This window comes from Oncorhynchus clarkii, chromosome 26 (genome assembly GCF_045791955.1).
Source record: "Oncorhynchus clarkii lewisi isolate Uvic-CL-2024 chromosome 26, UVic_Ocla_1.0, whole genome shotgun sequence".
Lineage (NCBI taxonomy): Eukaryota > Metazoa > Chordata > Actinopteri > Salmoniformes > Salmonidae > Oncorhynchus > Oncorhynchus clarkii.
Genome location: NC_092172.1, coordinates 48,010,963 through 48,034,889, shown reverse-complemented (window position 1 = coordinate 48,034,889; position 23,927 = coordinate 48,010,963). Strand labels below are relative to the sequence as shown.

At 42.5% G+C, this 23,927-nt stretch overlaps 1 protein-coding gene across 1 annotated transcript in view; it reads right to left on the bottom strand.

The window, feature by feature from the left end:
• Positions 1-23,927, bottom strand: part of LOC139385215 (probable E3 ubiquitin-protein ligase HERC1) — a 230,863-nt gene that overhangs the window by 146,340 nt on the left and 60,596 nt on the right. The window contains exons 21-28 of the mRNA XM_071130328.1: positions 22,939-23,053; positions 19,976-20,096; positions 16,680-16,851; positions 14,606-14,722; positions 5,535-5,772; positions 3,273-3,387; positions 1,856-1,907; positions 287-564 (exon numbers count right to left, since the gene is read on the bottom strand). Coding sequence (XP_070986429.1) covers positions 287-564; positions 1,856-1,907; positions 3,273-3,387; positions 5,535-5,772; positions 14,606-14,722; positions 16,680-16,851; positions 19,976-20,096; positions 22,939-23,053 — 1,208 coding nt within the window. The remainder of the gene's footprint in view (positions 1-286; positions 565-1,855; positions 1,908-3,272; positions 3,388-5,534; positions 5,773-14,605; positions 14,723-16,679; positions 16,852-19,975; positions 20,097-22,938; positions 23,054-23,927) is intronic.

Below are 23,927 nucleotides of genomic sequence, written 5' to 3'. Positions count from 1 at the left end.
CCAGGATGGTTCTCACCTCAGCTCTGTTCTGTTGTTGATCTATGACCAGGATGGTTCTCACCTCAGCCCGGTTCTGTTGTTGGTCTATGACCAGGATGGTTCTCACCTCAGCCCTGTTCTGTTGTTGATCTATGACCAGGATGGTTCTCACCTCAGCCCTGTTCTGTTGTTGATCTATGACCAGGATGGTTCTCACCTCAGCTCTGTTCTGTTGTTGATCTATGACCAGGATGGTTCTCACCTCAGCTCTGTTCTGTTGTTGATCTATGACCAGGATGGTTCTCACCTCAGCCCTGTTCTGTTGTTGCTCCATAGCCAGCATGGTTCCTTGTGGACTAGTAGACATGCTCTCCTCGGGCTCTTTGAAGGCAGGGGTGTTTCCCACGTCTCCACTGATGAAGCTGACGATGTTCTCTATGAGGGCGTGAACCCCCAGCGAGCGGCTCAGGTCCAGGTCCGACTCCTCATAGGATTGGTAGAGGGGAGAACCGTACAGCTGGTCCCTACTGTGTTTCACCCTGAACCATGAGTCAGCCAGGGAGTCTGGAGAACTGTGGAGTAGACCTGAGGGAGGAGAGAGGAAATAGAGAGGGGAGAGAGAGAGGGGGAGGGAGAGAGGGGGAGAGAGGGACAGAGAGAGAGAGAGAGGGAGAGAGAAAGAAACAGAGAGAGACACAGAGAGAGAGTGACAGAGAGAGAGTGAGAGAGAGAGACAGAGAGAGCGAGAGAGACAGAGGGAGAGAGAGAGACAGAGAGAGAGAGAGAGACAGAGACAGAGAGAGAGAGACAGAGAGAGAAACAGAGAGAGTGATAGATAGAGTGACAGAGAGAGAGAGAGAGAGAGACAGAGAGAGCGAGCGAGAGAGAGAGACAGAGAGAGAGAGAGAGAGTGAGAGACAGAGAGAGAGAGAGAGAGAGAGAGAGAGAGAGACAGAGAGAGCGAGCGAGCGAGCGAGAGAGAGAGAGAGAGAGAGAGAGAGCGAGAGAGCGAGAGAGAGCGAGAGAGAGAGAGAGAGAGAGAGAGAGAGAGAGAGGCCAGATAGCTTTTCAGAAACACAACTCCTATTCCTCTACAGGTGGATGAGATAACATCCACTCCACACAAAGTGCACCACTGTAAGGCCTTATTGGGCGTTTATGTTAGCAGATGGAAGCTAGCTGTGATAAGACTACTTGTATGTCCATTCACATTCAGTCCACGTCTCTCTGCTTGGCTTCGTTCCACGGCTGCTTTCTCATACTCCATGCCATCAGCCTTGATCAGCCATTCAAATATAACGTGTGCATGTTGTTCCCCTTCCCCCCCCCTGATCAGATGACGACGAGGGATGCTGCAGGGGAAACTGAGATGATGAGCAGAGGCCAAGACCAACAAAAAATAAAAGGCTTTTGTCTGAAATGGTTCTTAACCCGGTGCGTTTGTGCCGTCTTACCCAAAAACCAACTGACAAGCAAGAGAGGTACGGTCAAGAGGAACACACAGACACATCTGTCACATCTGAGCCAGACGAGCTACCTCGTCGATTCAAGTTAGGAGAAACACGATGAACCCGAGCTCTGCTAAAAACGCCAGCCGTATTACTGAACCCTTCCAACTGGGAATGAATGGACGTTACAGCCATGGAGAGTTGGAGCCGGCTAGAGGAAACAGGAAGGGGTGGAAACATGCCGTGGTGTACTTGCGTGGAGCTCCTCTTGTTTTTGGGGCTCAACTGTCTCAAGAGGAGCAAATACGCTTCAGAAAATCAGAAGACAAGGAGAACACTTTTACACCGAAGCAGAGGGCTGTCACGTAGCAGTAGTGGTTAGTAGCATCTAATGGACTTTACTGATTGTACAGACATTAGTCCTTTACCTCTCTTTTTCTGAGAAAATGCCAGGTCTAGATCAACGTTTCTCCTGCCACTCTGAAACAGAGGAAAAGAAAAACACGTCAGTTACATTTTAATAAATCATTATTACAATAAACATCAGGAGAACGTCTTAGTGGGAACTTTGTTTAAAACAGAACATGTCTTTACGCTGAGAGAGGGGGAGAGACACAGAGAGACACAGAGAGAGAGGGGGGAGACACAGAGAGAGAGGGGGAGACAGAGAGACACAGAGAGACACAGAGAGAGAGAGGGAGAGACACAGTGAGACACAGAGAGAGAGGGGGGAGACAGAGAGACACAGAGAGACACAGAGAGAGAGGGGGGGAGACACAGAGAGAGGGGGGGGAGACACAGAGAGACACAGAGAGAGAGGGGGGAGACACAGGGAGACACAGAGAGAGAGGGGGGAGACACAGAGAGAGAGGGGGGAGACAGAGAAACACAGAGAGAGAGGGGGGGAGACACAGAGAGAGAGAGGGGGAGACAGAGAGACACAGAGAGAGAGGGGGGAGACACAGAGAGAGAGGGGGGGAGACACACAGAGAGAGGGGGAGACACAGAGAGAGGGGGAGACACAGAGAGAGAGGGGGAGACACAGAGAGAGACAGAGAGAAGGGGGTGCACAGAGAGACACACAGAGAGAGGGGGGGAGACACAGAGAGACAGGGGGGAGACACAGAGAGAGACAGAGAGAAGGGGGTGCACAGAGAGACACGGAGAGGGAGAAGGGGGGAGACACAGAAAGACAGAGAGAGGGGAGGGGCACAGAGAGACACAGAGAGAGAGGGGGGAGACAGAGAGACACAGAGAGAGGGGGGGAGACACAGAGAGAGAGGGGGGAGACAGAGAGACACAGAGAGACACAGAGAGAGAGGGGGGAGACACAGAGAGAGAGGGGGGGAGACACACAGAGAGGGGGGGAGACACAGAGAGAGAGGGGGGGAGACAGAGAGAGGGGGAGACACAGAGAGAGAGGGGGAGACACAGAGAGAAGGGGGTGCACAGAGAGACACAGAGAGAGGGGGGAGACACAGAGAGACAGGGGGGAGACACAGAGAGACAGGGGGGGAGACACAGAGAGACAGGGGGGAGACACAGAGAGAGACAGAGAGAAGGGGGTGCACAGAGAGACACACAGAGAGAGAAGGGGGGAGACACAGAAAGACACAGAGAGGGGTGGGGCACAGAGAGACACAGAGAGAGAGAAGGGGGGACACAGAGAGACACAGAGAGACAGAGAGAGGGGAGGGGCACAGAGACACAGAGAGAGAGGGGGAGACAGAGCGAGAGAAAGAGAGAGTGATGAGAGAGAGAAATTAGATATGAAGAGATGAGAGAGAAGACAGACAGACAAACAGAGGCAGGCAAGACAGAAGGAGGCCCAGCGTTGTGACTGACCAGAGTGCATCCCTCCTCATCAGACAGGGACAGATTTGATTCGCTCCTGGACTTCATCAGCCTGTAGTTGGGACTGGACTGGACCGAACAGCTCTCTGTACTCAGACTCTCACTCCTTCATAGCAGAGGACAGAGACCACACAGTCAGAACTACACAGGCCATACAGTCAGAACTACACAGGCCATACAGTCAGAACTACACAGACCACAGTCAAAACTACACAAACCACAGTCAGAACTACACAGACCACAGTCAGAACTACACAGACCAGACAGTCAGAACTACACAGACCAGACAGTCAGAACTACACAGACCATACAGTCAGAACTACACAGACCACAGTCAGAACTACACAGACCATACAGTCAGTACTACACAGACCAGACAGTCAGTACTACACAGACCATACAGTCAGTACTACACAGACCACACAGTCAGAACTACACAGACCAGACAGTCAGAACTACACAGACCATACAGTCAGAACTACACAGACCATACAGTCAGAACTACACAGACAATACAGTCAGAACTACACAGACCAGACAGTCAGAACTACCCAGACCAGACAGTCAGAACTACACAGACCAGACAGTCAGAACTACCCAAACCACAGTCAGAACTACCCAGACCAGACAGTCAGAACTACACAGACCAGACAGTCAGAACTACACAGACCACAGTCAGAACTACACAGACCACAGTCAGAACTACACAGACCAGACAGTCAGAAATACACAGACCAGACAGTCAGAACTACACAGACCATACAGTCAGAACTACACAGACCACAGTCAGAACTACACAGACCATACAGTCAGTACTACACAGACCAGACAGTCAGTACTACACAGACCATACAGTCAGTACTACACAGACCACACAGTCAGAACTACACAGACCACAGTCAGAACTACACAGACCATACAGTCAGAACTACACAGACCATACAGTCAGAACTACACAGACCAGACAGTCAGAACTACACAGACCATACAGTCAGAACTACACAGACCATACAGTCAGAACTACACAGACAATACAGTCAGAACTACACAGACCAGACAGTCAGAACTACCCAGACCAGACAGTCAGAACTACACAGACCAGACAGTCAGAACTACCCAAACCACAGTCAGAACTACCCAGACCAGACAGTCAGAACTACACAGACCAGACAGTCAGAACTACACAGACCACAGTCAGAACTACACAGACCACAGTCAGAACTACACAGACCAGACAGTCAGAACTACACAGACCACCGTCAGAACTACACAGACCAGACAGTCAGAACTACACAGAGCAGACAGTCAGAACTACACAGACCACAGTCAGAACTACACAGACCAGACAGTCAGAACTACACAGACCAGACAGTCAGAACTACACAGACCACAGTCAGAACTACACAGACCAGACAGTCAGAACTACACAGAACAGACAGTCAGTACTACACAGACCAGACAGTCAGAACTACACAGACCAGACAGTCAGTACTACACAGACCAGACAGTCAGTACTACACAGACCAGACAGTCAGAACTACACAGACCATACAGTCAGAACTACACAGACCAGACAGTCAGAACTACAGACCACAGTCAGAACTACACAGACCACAGTCAGAACTACACAGACCAGACATTCAGAACTACACATAACAGACAGTCAGTACTACACAGACCAGACAGTCAGAACTACACAGACCACAGTCAGAACTACACAGACCAGACATTCAGAACTACACATAACAGACAGTCAGTACTACACAGACCAGACAGTCAGAACTACACAGACCAGACAGTCAGAACTACACAGACCAGTCACAGACCACAGTCAGAACTACACAGACCAGACAGTCAGAACTACACAGACCACGGTCAGAACTACACAGACCAGACAGTCAGAACTACACAGACCAGACAGTCAGAACTACACAGACCATACAGTCAGAACTACACAGACCATACAGTCAGAACTACACAGACCAGACAGTCAGAACTACACAGACCACAGTCAGAACTACACAGACCAGACAGTCAGAACTACACAGACCAGACATTCAGAACTACACATAACAGACAGTCAGTACTACACAGACCAGACAGTCAGAACTACACAGACCAGTCACAGACCAGACAGTCAGAACTACACAGACCAGACAGTCAGAACTACACAGACCAGACAGTCAGAACTACACAGACCAGACAGTCAGAACTACACAGACCAGACAGTCATAGAAGTTGTGTTCTTCTGACCTGGTCATGAAGCCCGTCCCGTCCTGCTGTCCCTGTCCGGCTGACTGGAAGCTGCCTTGTCCCTCGTCCTGCTGCTTCCCCAGTTCGCCCAGTACAGGGCTGACCCCCAGCACCAGCAGAGCACAGCGGTGGACCACAGAGTTACAGGCGGCTGTGTACAGGTCCTGTCCCTCAGGCAGCCCCGTACAGCCGTCTCTCCCGTGATGCTCCTCCTGGGATGTCGAGGCCTCCGCCTCCCCTGATAAAAATAACACACTGTTAATATAGAAAGGGTAATTTCACTGGAGGAGAAAAGGCGCGCTTGCTTCTGCTACCCAAAACTATCAGTCTGAAGAACGATGAATATTTAGAGTGGTTTGTAGCAAGCATATATAATCAATAATACATGAGATACTTTAAAGTGCTTTTATAAAAACTAAATCGAAAGTATTTTACAATAAGCAACCCATTCGTTACAACCGTACAAACCCATACATTACAACCATACAAAACCATACAAAACCATACATTACAACCATCCAAAACCATACATTACAACCATACAAAACCATACAAAACCATACATTACAACCATATAAAACCACACGTTACAACCATACAAAACCATACATTACAACCATACAAAACCATACATTACAACCATACAAAACCATACGTTACAACTATACATTACAACCATACAAAACCATACATTACAACCATACAAAACCATACATTACAACCATACAAAACCACACGTTAAACAACCATACAAAACCATACATTACAACCATACAAAACCATACATTACAACCATACAAAACCATACAAAACCATACATTACAACCATACAAAACCATACATTACAACCATACAAAACCATACAAAACCATACATTACAACCATACAAAACCATACATTACAACCATACAAAACCATACATTACAACCATACAAAACCACACATTACAACCATAAAAAACCACACATTACAACCATACATTACAACCATACAAAACCATACATTACAACCATACAAAACCATACATTACAACCATACAAAACCACATGTTAAACAACCATACAAAACCATACATTACAACCATACAAAACCATACATTACAACCATACAAAACCATACATTACAACCATACAAAACCATACATTACAACCATACAAAACCATACATTACAACCATACAAAACCATACAAAACCATACATTACAACCATACAAAACCATACATTACAACCATACAAAACCATACATTACAACCATACAAAACCATACATTACAACCATACAAAACCACACATTACAACCATACAAAACCACACATTACAACCATACATTACAACCATACAAAACCATACATTACAACCATACAAAACCATACATTACAACCATACATTACAACCATACAAAACCACACATTACAACCATACAAAACCACACATTACAACCATACATTACAACCATACAAAACCATACATTACAACCATACGAAACCATACATTACAACCATACAAAACCACACATTACAACCATACATTACAACCATACAAAACCATACATTACAACCATACAAAACCATACATTACAACCATACAAAACCATACATTACAACCATACCAAACCATACATTACAACCATACAAAACCATACATTACAACCATACAAAACCACACATTACAACCATACAAAACCACACGTTAAACAACCATACAAAACCACACATTACAACCATACAAAACCACACGTTACAACCATACATTACAACCATACAAAACCACACATTACAACCATACAAAACCACACATTACAACCATACATTACAACCATACAAAACCATACATTACAACCATACATTACAACCATACAAAACCATACATTACAACCATACAAAACCACACATTACAACCAAACATTACAACCATACAAAACCATACATTACAACCATACAAAACCATACATTACAACCATACAAAACCATACATTACAACCATACAAAACCATACATTACAACCATACAAAACCATACATTACAACCATACAAAACCATACATTACAACCATACAAAACCATACATTACAACCATACAAAACCATACATTACAACCATACAAAACCACACATTACAACCATACAAAACCACACGTTAAACAACCATACAAAACCAAACATTACAACCATACAAAACCATACATTACAACCATACCAAACCATACATTACAACCATACAAAACCATACATTACAACCATACAAAACCACACATTACAACCATACAAAACCACACGTTAAACAACCATACAAAACCACACATTACAACCATACAAAACCACACGTTACAACCATACATTACAACCATACAAAACCATACAAAACCACACATTACAACCATACATTACAACCATACAAAACCATACATTACAACCATACATTACAACCATACAAAACCATACATTACAACCATACAAAACCACACATTACAACCATACATTACAACCATACAAAACCATACATTACAACCATACAAAACCATACATTACAACCATACAAAACCATACATTACAACCATACAAAACCATACATTACAACCATACAAAACCATACATTACAACCATACAAAACCACACATTACAACCATACAAAACCACACGTTAAACAACCATACAAAACCACACATTACAACCATACAAAACCACACGTTAAACAACCATACAAAACCATACATTACAACCATACAAAACCACACATTACAACCATACAAAACCACACATTACAACCATACAAAACCACACGTTAAACAACCATACAAAACCACACATTACAACCATACAAAACCACACGTTAAACAACCATACAAAACCACACGTTAAACAACCATACAAAACCATACATTACAACCATACAAAACCACACGTTACAACAGTACAAAACCAAACGTTACAACCTTCCCCACCTCCTCATAGTTACATATTATATTATACTGAAATAACCTTCCCCACCTCCTCATAGTTACATATTATATTATACTGAAATAACCTTCCCCACCTCCTCATAGTTACATATTATATTATACTGAAATAACCTTCCCCACCTCCTCATAGTTACATATTATATTATACTGAAATAACCTTCCCCACCTCCTCATAGTTACATATTATATTATACTGAAATAACCTTCCCCACCTCCTCATAGTTACATATTATATTATACTGAAATAACCTTCCCCACCTCCTCATAGTTACATATTATATTATACTGAAATAACCTTCCCCACCTCCTCATAGTTACATATTATATTATACTGAAATAACCTTCCCCAGCTCCTCATAGTTACATATTATATTATACTGAAATAACCTTCCCCACCTCCTCATAGTTACATATTATATTATACTGAAATAACCTTCCCCACCTCCTCATAGTTACATATTATATTATACTGAAATAACCTTCCCCACCTCCTCATAGTTACATATTATATTATACTGAAATAACCTTCCCCACCTCCTCATAGTTACATATTATATTATACTGAAATAACCTTCCCCACCTCCTCATAGTTACATATTATATTATACTGAAATAACCTTCCCCACCTCCTCATAGTTACATATTATATTATACTGAAATAACCTTCCCCACCTCCTCATAGTTACATATTATATTATACTGAAATAACCTTCCCCACCTCCTCATAGTTACATATTATATTATACTGAAATAACCTTCCCCACCTCCTCATAGTTACATATTATATTATACTGAAATAACCTTCCCCACCTCCTCGTAGTTACATATTATATTATACTGAAATAACCTTCCCCACCTCCTCATAGTTACATATTATATTATACTGAAATAACCTTCCCCACCTCCTCATAGTTACATATTATATTATACTGAAATAACCTTCCCCACCTCCTCATAGTTACATATTATATTATACTGAAATAACCTTCCCCACCTCCTCATAGTTACATATTATATTATACTGAAATAACCTTCCCCACCTCCTCATAGTTACATATTATATTATACTGAAATAACCTTCCCCACCTCCTCATAGTTACATATTATATTATACTGAAATAACCTTCCCCACCTCCTCATAGTTACATATTATATTATACTGAAATAACCTTCCCCACCTCCTCATAGTTACATATTATATTATACTGAAATAACCTTCCCCACCTCCTCATAGTTACATATTATATTATACTGAAATAACCTTCCCCACCTCCTCATAGTTACATATTATATTATACTGAAATAACCTTCCCCACCTCCTCATAGTTACATATTATATTATACTGAAATAACCTGCCCCACCTCCTCATAGTTACATATTATATTATATTATACTGAAATAACCTTCCCCACCTCCTCATAGTTACATATTATATTATACTGAAATAACCTTCCCCACCTCCTCATAGTTACATGTTATATTATACTGAAATAACCTTCCCCACCTCCTCATAGTTACATATTATATTATACTGAAATAACCTTCCCCACCTCCTCATAGTTACATATTATATTATACTGAAATAACCTTCCCCGCCTCCTCATAGTTACATATTATATTATACTGAAATAACCTTCCCCACCTCCTCATAGTTACATATTATATTATACTGAAATAACCTTCCCCACCTCCTCATAGTTACATATTATATTATACTGAAATAACCTTCCCCACCTCCTCATATTTACATATTATATTATACTGAAATAACCTTCCCCACCTCCTCATAGTTACATATTACATTATACTGAAATAACCTTCCCCACCTCCTCATAGTTACATATTATATTATATTATACTGAAATAACCTTCCCCACCTCCTCATAGTTACATATTATATTATACTGAAATAACATTCCCCACCTCCTCATAGTTACATATTATATTATATTATACTGAAATAACCTTCCCACCTCCTCATAGTTACATATTATATTATACTGAAATAACCTTCCCCACCTCCTCATAGTTACATATTATATTATACTGAAATAACCTTCCCCACCTCCTCATAGTTACATATTATATTATACTGAAATAACCTTCCCCACCTCCTCATAGTTACATATTATATTATACTGAAATAACCTTCCCCACCTCCTCATAGTTACATATTATATTATACTGAAATAACCTTCCCCACCTCCTCATAGTTACATATTATATTATACTGAAATAACCTTCCCCACCTCCTCATAGTTACATATTATATTATACTGAAATAACCTTCCCCACCTCCTCATAGTTACATATTATATTATGCTGAAATAACCTTCCCCACCTCCTCAGTTACATATTATATTATACTGAAATAACCTTCCCCACCTCCTCATAGTTACATATTATATTATACTGAAATAACCTTCCCCACCTCCTCATAGTTACATATTATATTATATTATACTGAAATAACCTTCCCCACCTCCTCATAGTTACATATTATATTATACTGAAATAACCTTCCCCACCTCCTCATAGTTACATATTATATTATACTGAAATAACCTTCCCCGCCTCCTCATAGTTACATATTATATTATACTGAAATAACCTTCCCCACCTCCTCATAGTTACATATTATATTATACTGAAATAACCTTCCCCACCTCCTCATAGTTACATATTATATTATACTGAAATAACCTTCCCCACCTCCTCATAGTTACATATTATATTATACTGAAATAACCTTCCCCACCTCCTCATATTTACATATTATATTATACTGAAATAACCTTCCCCACCTCCTCATAGTTACATATTATATTATACTGAAATAACCTTCCCACCTCCTCATAGTTACATATTATATTATACTGAAATAACCTTCCCCACCTCCTCATAGTTACATATTATATTATACTGAAATAACCTTCCCCACCTCCTCATAGTTACATATTATATTATACTGAAATAACCTTCCCCACCTCCTCATAGTTACATATTATATTATATTATACTGAAATAACCTTCCCCACCTCCTCATAGTTACATATTATATTATACTGAAATAACCTTCCCCACCTCCTCATAGTTACATATTATATTATACTGAAATAACCTTCCCCACCTCCTCATAGTTACATATTATATTATACTTAAATAACCTTCCCCACCTCCTCATAGTTACATATTATATTATACTGAAATAACCTTCCCCACCTCCTCATAGTTACATATTATATTATACTGAAATAACCTTCCCCACCTCCTCATAGTTACATATTATATTATACTGAAATAACCTTCCCCACCTCCTCATATTTACATATTATATTATACTGAAATAACCTTCCCCACCTCCTCATAGTTACATATTATATTATACTGAAATAACCTTCCCCACCTCCTCATAGTTACATATTATATTATACTGAAATAACCTTCCCCACCTCCTCATAGTTACATACTATATTATACTGAAATAACCTTCCCCACCTCCTCATAGCTACATATTATATTATATTATACTGAAATAACCTTCCCCACCTCCTCATAGTTACATATTATATTATACTGAAATAACCTTCCCCACCTCCTCGTAGTTACATATTATATTAAACTGAAATAACCTTCCCCACCTCCTCATAGTTACATACTATATTATACTGAAATAACCTTCCCCACCTCCTCATAGTTACATATTATATTATACTGAAATAACCTTCCCCACCTCCTCATAGTTACATATTATATTATACTGAAATAACCTTCCCCACCTCCTCATAGTTACATATTATATTATACTGAAATAACCTTCGCACCTCCTCATAGTTACATATTATATTATACTGAAATAACCTTCCCCACCTCCTCATAGTTACATATTATATTATACTGAAATAACCTTCCCCACCTCCTCATAGTTACATATTATATTAAACTGAAATAACCTTCCCCGCCTCCTCATAGTTACATATTATATTATACTGAAATAACCTTCCCCACCTCCTCATAGTTACATATTATATTATACTGAAATAACCTTCCCCACCTCCTCATAGTTACATATTATATTATACTGAAATAACCTTCCCCACCTCCTCATAGTTACATATTATATTATACTGAAATAACCTTCCCCACCTCCTCATAGTTACATATTATATTATACTGAAATAACCTTCCCCACCTCCTCATAGTTACATATTATATTATATTATACTGAAATAACCTTCCCCACCTCCTCATAGTTACATATTATATTATACTGAAATAACCTTCCCCACCTCCTCATAGTTACATATTATATTATATTATACTGAAATAACCTTCCCCACCTCCTCATAGTTACATATTATATTATACTGAAATAACCTTCCCCACCTCCTCATATTTACATATTATATTATACTGAAATAACCTTCCCCACCTCCTCATAGTTACATATTATATTATACTGAAATAACCTTCCCCACCTCCTCATATTTACATATTATATTATACTGAAATAACCTTCCCCACCTCCTCATAGTTACATATTATATTATACTGAAATAACCTTCCCCACCTCCTCATAGTTACATATTATATTATACTGAAATAACCTTCCCCACCTCCTCATATTTACATATTATATTATACTGAAATAACCTTCCCCACCTCCTCATAGTTACATATTATATTATACTGAAATAACCTTCCCCACCTCCTCATAGTTACATATTATATTATATTATACTGAAATAACCTTCCCCACCTCCTCATAGTTACATATTATATTATACTGAAATAACCTTCCCCACCTCCTCGTAGTTACATATTATATTAAACTGAAATAACCTTCCCCACCTCCTCATAGTTACATACTATATTATACTGAAATAACCTTCCCCACCTCCTCATAGTTACATATTATATTATACTGAAATAACCTTCCCCACCTCCTCATAGTTACATATTATATTATACTGAAATAACCTTCCCCACCTCCTCATAGTTACATATTATATTATACTGAAATAACCTTCCCCACCTCCTCATAGTTACATATTATATTATACTGAAATAACCTTCCCCGCCTCCTCATAGTTACATATTATATTATACTGAAATAACCTTCCCCACCTCCTCATAGTTACATATTATATTATATTATACTGAAATAACCTTCCCCACCTCCTCATAGTTACATATTATATTATATTATACTGAAATAACCTTCCCCACCTCCTCATAGTTACATATTATATTATACTGAAATAACCTTCCCCACCTCCTCATATTTACATATTATATTATACTGAAATAACCTTCCCCACCTCCTCATAGTTACATATTATATTATACTGAAATAACCTTCCCCACCTCCTCATAGTTACATATTATATTATACTGAAATAACCTTCCCCACCTCCTCATAGTTACATATTATATTATACTGAAATAACCTTCCCCACCTCCTCATAGTTACATATTATATTATACTGAAATAACCTTCCCCACCTCCTCATAGTTACATATTATATTATACTGAAATAACCTTCCCCACCACCACCCCTCCTTTTCCATCTCCCCCTCCTCCACCTCCTCCTTCCCTTACCTCCCCCTCCTCCCCTTACATCACTCCCCCTCCTCCTTCCCTTACCTCCTCCTTCCCTTACCTCCCCCAACTCCTTCCCTCCCCCTCCTCCTCCTTCCCTTACCTCCCCCAACTCCTTCCCTCCCCTCCTCCTCCCCTTACCTCCCCCAACTCCTTCCCTCCCCCTCCTTCCTTTACCTCCCCCTCCTCCCCTTACATCCCTCCCCCTCCTCCTTCCCTCCCCCTCCTCCTCCTTCCCTTACCTCCCCCTCCTCCTTCCCTCCCCTCCTCCTCCTTCCCTTACCTCCCCCTCCTTCACTTACCTCCCTCTCCTACTCCACCTCCTCCTTCCCTTACCACCCCCTCCACCACCACCCCTTCTCCACCTCCCCCTCCTTTCCACCCCCTCATCCTCCTTCCCTCCCCCACCTCTTCCTTCCCTTACCCCCCCCCCCCTCCTCCCCCACCTCCTCCTTCCCTTACCCCCCCTCCTCCTCCTCCCCTCCCCCTCCTCCTCCTCCTCCTTCCCTTACCTCCCCCTCCTCCTCTGGTTCCTCCTGAGGTCAGGCCTCCCCCGGCGCTGCTGCTGGCCCTCTCCCTCTCTCGGCTCCTCGCCGCCTCCCGCGCTGAGAGGAAACATTGAAAGATTTCTGTGCCGTGCGACAGACAGACACAGAGAGACATCACACAGGGCGCTGGGTTAAAAGGGTAGCTGTGTGACGAACCACGCCGTGGCGTAGGTCAATGAGGCTCTAACCCAGGCTAGTCCTGCCAGACTACAGTAAGACTCATTCAAGGCTGTACAACCCAGGTCCCCTTGTCCTATCCCTGTACGTTTGTCCTATCCCTGTACCTTTGTCCTATCCCTGTACGTTTGTCCTATCCCTGTACCTTTGTCCTATCCCTGTACCTTTGTCCTATCCCTGTACCTTTGTCCTATCCCTGTACCTTTGTCCTATCCCTGTACCTTTGTCCTATCCCTGTACCTTTGTCCTATCCCTGTACCTTTGTCCTATCCCTGTACCTTCGTCCTCTATCCCTGTACCTATCCCTGTACCTTTGTCCTATCCCTGTACCTATCCCTGTACCTGTGTCCTATCCCTGTACCTTTGTCCTATTCCCTGTACCTTCGTCCTATCCCTGTACCTTTCTCCTATCCCTGTACCTTCGTCCTATTCCCTGTACCTTCGTCCTATCCCTGTACCTTCGTCCTCTATCCCTGTACCTTCATCCTATACCTGTACCTATCTCTCTACCTTCATCCTATACCTGTACCTTTGGGAGCCCATTGGTCGGCTAGGTGGAGCCATAGCCCTGCTATTGATTACAGCTATTGGGTTTGAACTGGTGGCACCGTAGGGTCAGAGGTCAGGAGAAGGAGCTAGGTGCTATTTTGAACCGTGAATACAAGTCCTCATTCCTTCTCATAATAGACCTCACAGATTTGTTTTGGAGCAAACATCAAATCAAATATTATTGGGACTGAACTTGTCCAACGGTTCTCCTTGGCATAGCCAGAGTTACAGAGACAGATGTGGCAAGCAGCAACGAGGTCAACACCTGACAAACTGGTATAAACCGCAGGTCAACTCCACGCTGAATGTGTGTTTTCAGCTGTTACTGAAGACGTTTTAACTGTAGTTTCCTCGTCACCTCCTCAGTTTGTAGTAACGACCTGTAGTCTACGCTGCTATCACATCGACATCCCTTTCACTAGAAATACAGCCCCCTGGTGTGCAACAGAGATCAACGTCTGATTGCGGTTGGTTTGTACTCTCACGTTACCCGGGATCTTGGTTGGCTCATTTAACTGACCATGCTTTAGACTCTATATATGGACCAAAAAGGTCACGGTAAAATCTAAACTAGCATCCATCTTCTCCCTCTCCCATGCATTCACTCCCTGCATGTGCTCTTGAGTGTTTAAAACATATTCAGTCCAAATTAATTCAGGGAGGACGAGGAAGAGGAAGATGTGTCTGCTAGATAGCAGTGTGTTCAGTGACAGTCTATTCAGTGACAGTCTATTCAGTGACAGTCTATTCAGTGACAGTCTGCTAGGTAGCAGTGTGTTCAGTGACAGTCTATTCAGTGACAGTCTGCTAGGTAGCAGTGTGTTCAGTGACAGTCTGCTAGATAGCAGTGTGTTCAGTGACAGTCTGCTAGGTAGCAGTGTGTTCAGTGACAGTCTGCTAGGTAGCAGTGTGTTCAGTGACAGTCTATTCAGTGACAGTCTGGTAGGTATCAGTGTGTTCAGTGACAGTCTATTCAGTGACAGTCTGCTAGATAGCAGTGTGTTCAGTGACAGTCTGGTAGGTAGCAGTGTGTTCAGTGACAGTCTGGTAGGTAGCAGTGTGTTCAGTGACAGTCTATTCAGTGACAGTCTGGTAGGTAGCAGTGTGTTCAGTGACAGTCTATTCAGTGACAGTCTATTCAGTGACAGTCTGCTAGATAGCAGTGTGTTCAGTGACAGTCTGCTAGATAGCAGTGTGTTCAGTGACAGTCTGCTAGATAGCAGTGTGTTCAGAGACAGTCTATTCAGTGACAGTCTGGTAGGAGTACATTCAGTGAGAGTGTTGTGTCATTGCAGTAAAGTGAACCACTCACTCCCAGCGGTCATGACTTCGTGCTCTCTCTCCTCCTCTTCCTCATCTTGCTCCTGATGCACATCCTCCCTTTCTCGGTCCGTCCTCTCTTCTAGCTCCGCCTCCTCGTCGATGGTCCTCGTGAACGAGTGCTCCTGTGGGTCCATCTCCAGCGAGTCCTGATTGTCTGAAATCTGATCGGGCACAACACCGGAAACCCGTTAAAAGTGTTGTCACGATACCAGAATATCAGGTTTAGTATCACGATACCAGAATATCAGGTTTAGTATCACGATACCAGAATATCAGGTTTAGTATCACGATACCAGAATATCAGGTTTAGTGTCACGATACCAGCATATCAGGTTTAGTATCACGATACCAGCATATCAGGTTTAGTGTCACGATACCAGAATATCAGGTTTAGTATCACGATACCAGAATATCAGGTTTAGTATCACGATACCAGAATATCAGGTTTAGTGTCACGATACCAGAATATCAGGTTTAGTATCACGATACCAGAATATCAGGTTTAGTGTCATGATACCAGAATATCAGGTTTAGTGTCACGATACCAGAATATCAGGTTTAGTATCACGATACCAGAATATCAGGTTTAGTGTCACGATACCAGAATATCAGGTTTAGTATCACGATACTCGATACCGAAACAAAACCTCAACGATACCTCGGCCAAAACATTATGTGTTTTAGCTTAACTTCTTGGTGACTGGGGGGCAGTATTGAGTAGCTTGGATGAATAAGGTGCCCAGAGTAAACCTCCTGCTACTCAGCCATAAAAGCTAGAATATGCATATAATTAGTATATTTGGATAGAAAACACTCAATTTTCTAAAACTGTTTGAATGATGTCTGTGAGTATAACAGAACTCATATGGCAGGAAAACCTGAGAAAAATCCAACCAGGAAGTGGGAAATCTGAGGTTGGTCGATTTTCAACTCAGCCCCTATTGAATATACAGTGGGATATTGGTCATGTTGCACTTCCTAAGGCTTCCACTAGATGTCAACAGTCTTTAGAAACTTGTTTGAGGCTTCTACAGTAAAGGAGGGGCTCATAAGGACTCTTTGAGTCAGTGGTCTGGCAGAGTGCCACAGGCTCGTGACGCGGTCATGTGAGAGGTAGCTCCCGTTCCATTGCATTTTTGAAGACAATGGAATTCTCTGGTTGGAACATTTATTGAAGATTTATGTTAAAAACATCCTAAAGATTGATTCTATACACAGTTTGACATGTTTCTACGGACTGTAACGGAAATTTTTGACATTTCGTCTGCTCCTAGTGAATGCGCTTCGTGACTTTGGATTTGTTTACAAAAAGCGCTAACAAAAGTAGCTATTTGGACATAAATTTAACATAATCGTTTGTGGTGCTTTCGCTGTAAAGCCTTTTTGAAATCAGACACTGTGGCTGGATTAACAAGAATTTTATCTTTAAAATGGTGTAAAATACTTGTATGCTTGAGGAATTTTAATTATGAGATATTTGTTGTTTTGAATTTGGTGCCCTGCACTTTCACTGGCTGTTGGCGGGATGAGACGCTACCGTCCCGAATATCCCAGAGGTTAAGTCACAGAACAATTATTTTTTTAATGTTGAACAATTGATAACTGGTAGAACTAAAATAACTAATATAATATATTCTATACTATATTCAATTTATTTTATAACACATCATATTATATAATAGAAGAATACCTTAAATTTCCCAATTCAAAACCATATTTCATAATTACATCTAAACTGTTTTAAAATGTAATTTCATACACATCAGGGTTCATTTGCTCATCTATGGCCACAATATGGAGTCAAATTACTTTCATTAGACCTATGATGAAATATTCATTACAGCTAAACCATTTCATGTACTGTATGAAATGAACAGCTTAGTTCCAAAACAACATCAAAAACATTGAAGCTCATTTCTGAAGCTTCTATAATTGCAATTGTCTACACATGGCATAGAAATACGAAGGATTTGAATCAGCATACTACGATTCCCAGAGTGCATTTCATCTCCCAGGGGGCAGTGCTCCGCCGAGGCCTGCTGGCAGGCTACTGTCAACAAGCCCAGACGAACCGTAAAGTAGTCTAAATATATTTCTGTCGTAGCGAAGTCATGAGAGCATTTCACATTACTTTTGGGTTGTAATCACATTATACTGCTCACATGAATGTCACGCTGAATATAACAAATGTAGTTGCTAGTAGAGTAACATTACAATGTCAAGTGTAAAATAGTTTGTCATTTTGGAACTAAACCTCCCTTGCATTGCACTGCTTTGTAACAATCTGATCAGGCACAGTGGAAGACACCCGTCAACAAACACAAACAATCTGATCAGGCACAGTGGAAGACACCCGTCAACAAACACAAACAATCTGATCAGGCACAGTGGAAGACACCCGTCAACAAACACAAACAATCTGATCAGGCACAGTGGAAGACACCCGTCAACAAACACAAACAATCTGATCAGGCACAGTGGAAGACACCCGTCAACAAGCACAAACAATCTGATCAGGCACAGTGGAAGACACCCGTCAACAAACACAAACAATCTGATCAGGCACAGTGGAAGACACCCGTCAACAAACACAAACAATCTGATCAGGTACAGTGGAAGACACCCGTCAACAAACACAAACAATCTGATCAGGCACAGTGGAAGACACCCGTCAACAAACACAAACAATCTGATCAGGCACAGTGGAAGACACCCGTCAACAAACACAAACAATCTGATCAGGCACAGTGGAAGACACCCGTCAACAAACACAAACAATCTGATCAGGCACAGTGGAAGACACCCGTCAACAAACACAAACAATCTGATCAGTGCCAAGTACAGTTTTTTTTGTGACAAACTATCACAAGGAGACACTAGTGGCATGTTGCACACTGCTAGCATGCTAGTACATACCATAGACCTTTAGTCATTGCGCTAACGCTAGTTAGCATTGGCTCACGAAACTACCTCGAACTTCCTTCATACCGGATGCAGAGACATAAAAATAGTATCTACAAGTTCATCTGACTCTGGGGAAGTAAAATAAATAAATAAATCCAGAAGAATCTCTTTAAATTGAACTGAGGACCCGTGGGGGGGTTAAGAGGTCAAAGGACTCCATTCTGAAAAGCACCAGCGAAGCATTTCCCGTACGTGTCTCTAGGATGTAGAGGGGTTTAAGGGTTGACGTGGGAACAAGGCAGCAGACCCTGACGTGGGACTGGAAGGATGTTTCATGGACCAACGGGACCAGTTACCCGAAAGACGAGCCGGGTCACTTACCCTCCTCTCGCGGGAAGACGAGCGTGTCTGGACGGCGTTCATGTTCTTGCAGGCCAGCAGGCGGTTCCTGACCTTGTACACACAACGGTAGACCTCGGCCAGCATCTTACAAGGCTGGTACCTGGTTAGGAAACACACACACAGAGACACACTGACTGGTGAACCCAGCCTGCCACATGAAATAGACCAGGCATGTGTCAAATGACACCATATAGGGCTCCAGAGTCCTACTGACCCTGGTCTAATGTAGTGCACTATGTAGGGAATAGGGTGCCAGAGTCCTACTGACCCTGGTCTAATGTAGTGCACTATGTAGGGAATAGGGTGCCAGAGTCCTACTGACCCTGGTCTAATGTAGTGCACTATGTAGGGAATAGGGTGCCAGAGTCCTACTGACCCTGGTCTAAAGTAGTGCACTATGTAGGGAATAGGGTGCCAGAGTCCTACTGACCCTGGTCTAAAGTAGTGCACTATGTAGGGAATAGGGTGCCAGAGTCCTACTGACCCTGGTCTAAAGTAGTGCACTATGTAGGGAATAGGGTGCCAGAGTCCTACTGACCCTGGTCTAAAGTAGTGCACTATGTAGGGAATAGGGTGCCAGAGTCCTACTGACCCTGGTCTAAAGTAGTGCACTATGTAGGGAATAGGGTGCCAGAATTCTACTGACCCTGGTCTAAAGTAGTGCACTATGTAGGGAATAGGGTGCCAGAGTCCTACTGACCCTGGTCTAAAGTAGTGCACTATTTAGGGGAATAGGGTGCAAGAGTCCTACTGACCCTGGTCTAAAGTAGTGCACTATATAGGGAATAGGGCTCTGGTCTATAGTAGTACACTATATAGGGAATAGGGCTCTGGTCTATAGTAGTACCACTATATTGGGAATAGGGCTCTGGTCTATAGTAGTACCACTATATAGGGAATAGGGCTCTGGTCTATAGTAGTACCACTATATAGGGAATAGGGCTCTGGTCTATAGTAGTACACTATATAGGGAATAGGGCTCTGGTCTATAGTAGTACCACTATGTAGGGAATAGGGTGCCAGAGTCCTACTGACCCTGGTCTAAAGTAGTGCACTATGTAGGGAATAGGGTGCCAGAATTCTACTGACCCTGGTCTAAAGTAGTGCACTATGTAGGGAATAGGGTGCCAGAGTCCTACTGACCCTGGTCTAAAGTAGTGCACTATTTAGGGGAATAGGGTGCAAGAGTCCTACTGACCCTGGTCTAAAGTAGTGCACTATTTAGGGGAATAGGGTGCAAGAGTCCTACTGACCCTGGTCTAAAGTAGTGCACTATATAGGGAATAGGGCTCTGGTCTATAGTAGTACACTATATAGGGAATAGGGCTCTGGTCTATAGTAGTACCACTATATTGGGAATAGGGCTCTGGTCTATAGTAGTACCACTATATAGGGAATAGGGCTCTGGTCTATAGTAGTACCACTATATAGGGAATAGGGCTCTGGTCTATAGTAGTACACTATATAGGGAATAGGGCTCTGGTCTATAGTAGTACCACTATGTAGGGAATAGGGTGCCAGAGTCCTACTGACCCTGGTCTAAAGTAGTGCACTATGTAGGGAATAGGGTGCCAGAATTCTACTGACCCTGGTCTAAAGTAGTGCACTATGTAGGGAATAGGGTGCCAGAGTCCTACTGACCCTGGTCTAAAGTAGTGCACTATTTAGGGGAATAGGGTGCAAGAGTCCTACTGACCCTGGTCTAAAGTAGTGCACTATATAGGGAATAGGGCTCTGGTCTATAGTAGTACACTATATAGGGAATAGGGCTCTGGTCTATAGTAGTACCACTATATTGGGAATAGGGCTCTGGTCTATAGTAGTACCACTATATAGGGAATAGGGCTCTGGTCTATAGTAGTACCACTATATAGGGAATAGGGCTCTGGTCTATAGTAGTACACTATGTAGGGAATAGGGCTCTGTGTCTATAGTAGTACACTATGTAGGGAATAGGGCTCTGGTCTATAGTAGTACACTATGTAGGGAATAGGGTGCCAGAGTCCTACTGACCCTGGTCTATAGTAGTACCACTATATAGAGAATAGGGCTCTGGTCTATAGTAGTGTACTATATAGGGAATAGGGCTCTGGTCTATAGTAGCACCACTATATAGGGCTCTGGTCTATAGTAGTGTACTATATAGGGAATAGGGCTCTGGTCTAAAGTAGTACACTATATAGGGAATAGGGCTCTGGTCTATAGTAGTGTACTATATAGGAAATAGGATTCTGGTCTATAGTAGTACCACTATATAGGGAATAGGGCTCTGGTCTATAGTAGTGTACTATATAGGGCATAGGGCTCTGGTTTATAGCAGTGCACTATATAAGGAATTGGGCTCTGGTCTATAGCAGTGCCACTATATAAGGAATTGGGCTCTGGTCTATAGTAGTGTACTATATAGGGAATAGGGCTCTGGTCTATAGCAGTGCACTATATAGGGAATAGGACTCTTGTCTATAGTAGTACCACTATATAGGGAATAGGGCCCTGGTCTATAGCAGTGCCACTATATAAGGAATTGGGCTCTGGTCTATAGTAGTGTACTATATAGGGAATAGGGCTCTGGTCTATAGTAGTGTACTATATAGGGAATAGGGCTCTGGTCTATAGCAGTGCACTATATAGGGAATAGGACTCTTGTCTATAGTAGTACCACTATATAGGGAACAGGGCTCTGGTCTATAGTAGTACCACTATATAGGGAATAGGGCTCTGGTCTATAGTAGTACCACTATATAGGGAATAGGGCTCTGGTCTATAGTAGTACACTATATAGGGAATAGGGCTCTGGTCTATAGTAGTACCACTATTTAGGGAATAGGGCTCTGGTCTATAGTAGTACCACTATATAGGGCTCTGGTCTATAGTAGTACCACTATATAGGGAATAGGGCGCCATTGGAAGGCAGAACCATGATGGGTGTGCAGTAGAATTACCTGCCCTCTCCACAGGCTTGGCCCAGCAGGCCGGTGTGCTTCAGCAGAGCAGCCAGGACAAACCTGGAAACGGTGTCCAATAAGGTCTCATTACAGAGAGAGGCGTTGTCCCAGTCTGGAACACAAACACATGGACATCACTACATGTCACAGCAGCAGTAATACACTGCTTATTCTACACTACTAATCTGTCATGAAAGAAAGATGGATGCCCACACACTGCTGGATGCTCCATGACACGGAATGAACTGAAAAGAAACTGAATAAACTGATTCAACTGTGGGAGCATTTAACAGAGACTGGGCATCACTCAATAGACTGTGGGAGCATTTAGCAGAGACTGGGCATCACTCAATAGACTGATTCAACTGTGGGAGCATTTAACAGAGAGCGGGCATCACTCAATAAACTGTGGGAGCATTCAACAGAGAGCGGGCATCACTCAATAAACTGATTAAACTGTGGGAGCATTCAACAGAGAGCAGGCATCACTCAAACAGTGGGAGCATTCAACAGAGAGCGGGCATCACTCAAACTGTGGGAGCATTCAACAGAGAGCGGGCATCACTCAAACTGTGGGAGCATTCAACAGAGAGTGGGCATCACTCAAACTGTGGGAGCATTTAACAGAGAGCGGGCATCACTCAAACTGTGGGAGCATGTAACAGAGAGCAGGCATCACTCAATCTGTGGGAGCATTCAACAGAGAGCAGGGATCACTCAATAAACTGTGGGAGCATTCAACAGAGAGCGGGCATCACTCAATAAACTGAATAAACTGTGGGAAAATTCAACAGAGAGTGGGCATCACTCAAAAAACTGTGGGAGCATTCAACAGAGAGTGGGCATCACTCAAAAAACTGTGGGAGCATTCAACAGAGAGCGGGCATCACTCAAACTGTGGGAGCATTCAGCAGAGAGCAGGCATCACTCAGTAAACTGTGGGAGCATTCAACGGAGAGCGGGCATCACTCAATAAATTGTGGGAG